This window comes from Phalaenopsis equestris, unplaced genomic scaffold (assembly GCF_001263595.1).
Source record: "Phalaenopsis equestris unplaced genomic scaffold, ASM126359v1 Scaffold000540, whole genome shotgun sequence".
NCBI lineage: Eukaryota > Viridiplantae > Streptophyta > Magnoliopsida > Asparagales > Orchidaceae > Phalaenopsis > Phalaenopsis equestris.
Genome location: NW_018164980.1, coordinates 951,782 through 955,318, shown reverse-complemented (window position 1 = coordinate 955,318; position 3,537 = coordinate 951,782). Strand labels below are relative to the sequence as shown.

Here is a 3,537-nt window from a genome sequence, read left to right as displayed (position 1 = left end):
GGACCTATAAAAGTGTCAAAACAAGTCCCCACTCTTTCAATTGGGGCAGAAACAATCCCAATAGAGGACTATGAGAGCTCCGGGGACTAATTTGACACTTTTATAAACTCTTGGACTAAAATGATCCATATAAATAGTCAGAGGGACTATTTGATGTTCAAGTTTTTCTTATTTATTTTTCTTTTATTTTAATTCTGTTGCAAATGATAAGAAAAAATGCAATAGAAATTGCAAGTAAAAACCTTGTTTCTCAAAAGACTTTCAAAGTGAATAGGCACCAACACATCCTTATTGTATAAAATCCAAATGCAGTATCTTCAAATGCTGCCCTAATTCCCATTTCATACAGCTACAATACGTTTCCCTATCTTCAATATCTAAAACCCAACAAAGGGAATTCCATCATTCTTAACAACAAATCATGGAAACTTTCTTAATAATCCCAAAAACCAAGAAAGATTTGACCTGTTTTGTCCAGCACTCACTCCAAAATCGCAGTGGCACCAGCCTCCTTAAGCTTGGCGACAATCTGCTCGGCCTCCTCCTTCGTGATCCCTTTCTTGAGAACCACGGGCGCCTTCTCCACAATCTCCTTCGCTTCCTTCAACCCTAGATCCGTGAACGTCCTCACCTCCTTGATCACCTTGATTTTGGCCGCCGCATCGAACTTCTCAAGCTTCACGTCGAACGCAGTCTTCTCTTTCGCCTCAGCCACTGCGGCCGCCGCTCCATCGGAAGCCCCGTCGGCCCCCGATAGACCGGGAGGGACGATTCCAGCGCCGGAGCCCCAGCGGTCGAGGCCGAGTTTGAGACGGTAAAGGATGCTGTAGTCATGACGCTCAATTTTGTTGAGGCTGAGGAGCTCATCGGCGATGCGCTCCAGCTTCTGGGTGCGGGATTCGGCGGCGGAGGAGGAGAAGGGTATTTGAGGGGAAGATCTGGAGGCAAAGAGGCGATGCACTGTCGAATAAAGACGGCTCATTTTAGCAGCCATTTGAGTGCGGTTGCGGGGGGGAGGGAGAACTCGAGAAGAAACTTGCCAATACATCCCCAAATTGCATTTTATTGGGAATGTTCATGGAGGAAATGAATTAATAAAAAACGATATTTTTTTTTTAATTATTAAACTATGATTCATCAGAAAATGGCTAATTGATATATATATATATATATATATTGGCTAAGGTGTCAAGATACAATACCTATTGATATTGGGTGACATTATGGTATAACAATTAAAATCTATTAAATCTTAATTTAAATTTTGTGAATAAACTCAATTAAAGCTCAGTTTAAAACTTATTTATATTAAATTAAATTAAAATTTTAATTCATAGTACATAAAATAAGATAAGTGCTAGTTTCTTTACCTGTATATTTATTTTGTATATTTATATGTTTATTTTAGTTATTTTAGTTATTATAGTAGCAATAGCTCTAGTGATAGAAGTGTGACTTTGGGTAATCAAATTATTAAAAGGTGTGAACGATTTAGATATATTGGGTCCGTTGTTCAAAGCAATGGTGATATAGATGCAGATGTTAATAGCAGAATTCAAGTTGGTTGGTTGAAGTGGAGGAATGTTTCAGGCCTTTTGTGTGATAGAAAAGTAATGCTTAGACTGAAAGGAAAATTTTATAAGACAGAGGTGAGACCTGCAATGCTCTATGACGCTGAATGTTGGCCTTTAAAAGAGAAGCATAATAATAAGTTATGTGTTACCGAGATGAGTGGCTTTACACTTAGAGACAAAATGCGAAATGAATATATTTGTGGTAGGGTTGGTGTATCTCCTGTGACAGGCAAAATTAGAGCAAGTCGTCTTAGATGGTTTGATCACATTAAACGTCTACCATCTGATGATCCGATTAGGAGAGTAGATGTTTTAGATTCAACTTGTGTTAAAAAAGGCAGAGGTATACCTATGAAGACTTGGGCTTATTGTATTAAAAATTATCTTAATTTACTAGAACTAAATGAAAATATGACACTAAATAGGACTCCATGGAGAAAAAGAATTCATGTAGCCGACCCCACGTAGTGGGATTAAGACTTTGTTGTTGTTGTTGTTGTATTTGGTGATTCATTCATTTAAAAGCTAATTTCTTTGTGTATGTGAAATAAATAGTTGATTTATAAGCTCGATAAAACTTGTTGGATTAAAAAATAAAATGCTCTATCATACTACTCATTTGTTTCTTTGATAAGTCTCATTAGGTTATACAATAAATAGGACAATAACACTAATTTTGATTTGCTTAATTAAGATCACTTGGATAGAAATTCAGCAGCTTGATAATACTACTCATTAATGTTCAATAAAAACTTGATTATCATCATAAGAAATGAACATGAACCAAACTTAAATAGTCAAAATGACAATGATATAAGGTTGAATATAAACACAAGAGATCGATTTGAGCTTGAGCACTACTAGAGCTCTAATTTTATAAACAAGTTTAAACTTGAATATACCCCAAAATCTCTATTTGAGCTTGAGCTCGATTTTTATAAGAAAGCATGTTGCATGCTAGAAAATTCGCAGCGATAGAATGATAAATTAGCATCTCAACGTTATTCTAAAATCAAGCACACACATATAATAAAGAAGTGACAGAAGGAGATATCATAATTTTACGTGGAAAATTCTGGAGAGGGAAAAAATTGTGGGGCCTAGCCCAATCGAAGTAATTCACTATGCAATTGCGAGTATATTGGTCAACTCTTCTCCTGAATTAGGAGAGATGAAATTGTAGAAGTACAACAGTAGTTCTGCTTAATAATTGTATATGGGCTAAAACAAATGTAGTTTTTGTTGTTGTAATAGCCTCAACTTATCGTGAAGATCATAGTTGAAAGTCATAGTAATAGTTGGTTATATAATCCATTATTGATAGCTTTAGGATAGTCATTTGTACACAAAGTAGTGAAGAGTTGTAATAGCGGCAATTGATCACCAAAGTCGTAATTCGAAGTTACATGAGTTGTGAGTCGCGTAGGCTATAATGAGCTGAAAGATATTCGTAGGCCACAGAGGTCATAGTTGTGAGTTGTAATAACATTCGTTGGTCATAGAGGCTAGAGTTAGAAGCTATGTGAGTTGTGAATCATGTATGTCATAGTTTGTTACATAGGCTGTAGTAATGAGTTGTAATAACGTCTGTAGGCCACAAGAGTCGAGTTTGTGAACTACATGAGTTGTGAGCCACCTAAGTCATTGTTTGTCATACGGTCTAATGGTGATCTGCAATAATGTTTGAAGGTAATAGAGGCCAGAGTTGGTAGCTATGATAACATATGTAGGCCACGGAGGTGCGGCACTATTTTTGGTGTGGGGTTTGCCCGTAAGAAGCTGTCGGTCATCGGAATTGAAATCGCGTTGCCCGCTTCGGAAGTACGTTTTTTAAAAAAATTTAGTTTTGAAAAAGATGAAGTCAAACTGACCCCATAATTTTCATAGTTTAGATGAAAGAGCACTTTATCTCAAATCATGTATCTATCCCGAAGGATGAACGCAAGAATTGAGAGTGAGGCTC

The 3,537-nt window shown here is 36.7% G+C and overlaps 1 protein-coding gene across 1 annotated transcript; it reads right to left on the bottom strand.

Moving 5' to 3' along the window:
• Window positions 1-251: 251 nt before the first annotated feature.
• On the bottom strand, window positions 252-1,050 carry LOC110028956 (50S ribosomal protein L7/L12). Its single transcript, XM_020731038.1, has one exon. The coding sequence runs from the start codon at window positions 1,046-1,048 to the stop codon at window positions 482-484; it is 567 nt and encodes a 188-aa protein (XP_020586697.1). The 5' UTR covers window positions 1,049-1,050; the 3' UTR covers window positions 252-481.
• Between the last annotated feature and the right edge of the window lie 2,487 nt (window positions 1,051-3,537).

What these genes read in the sequence shown, in the direction of transcription:
- LOC110028956 (XM_020731038.1), bottom strand. Translation starts at nt 1,048, where the DNA reads ATGTATTGGCAAGTTTCTTCTCGAGTTCTCCCTCCCCCCCGCAACCGC.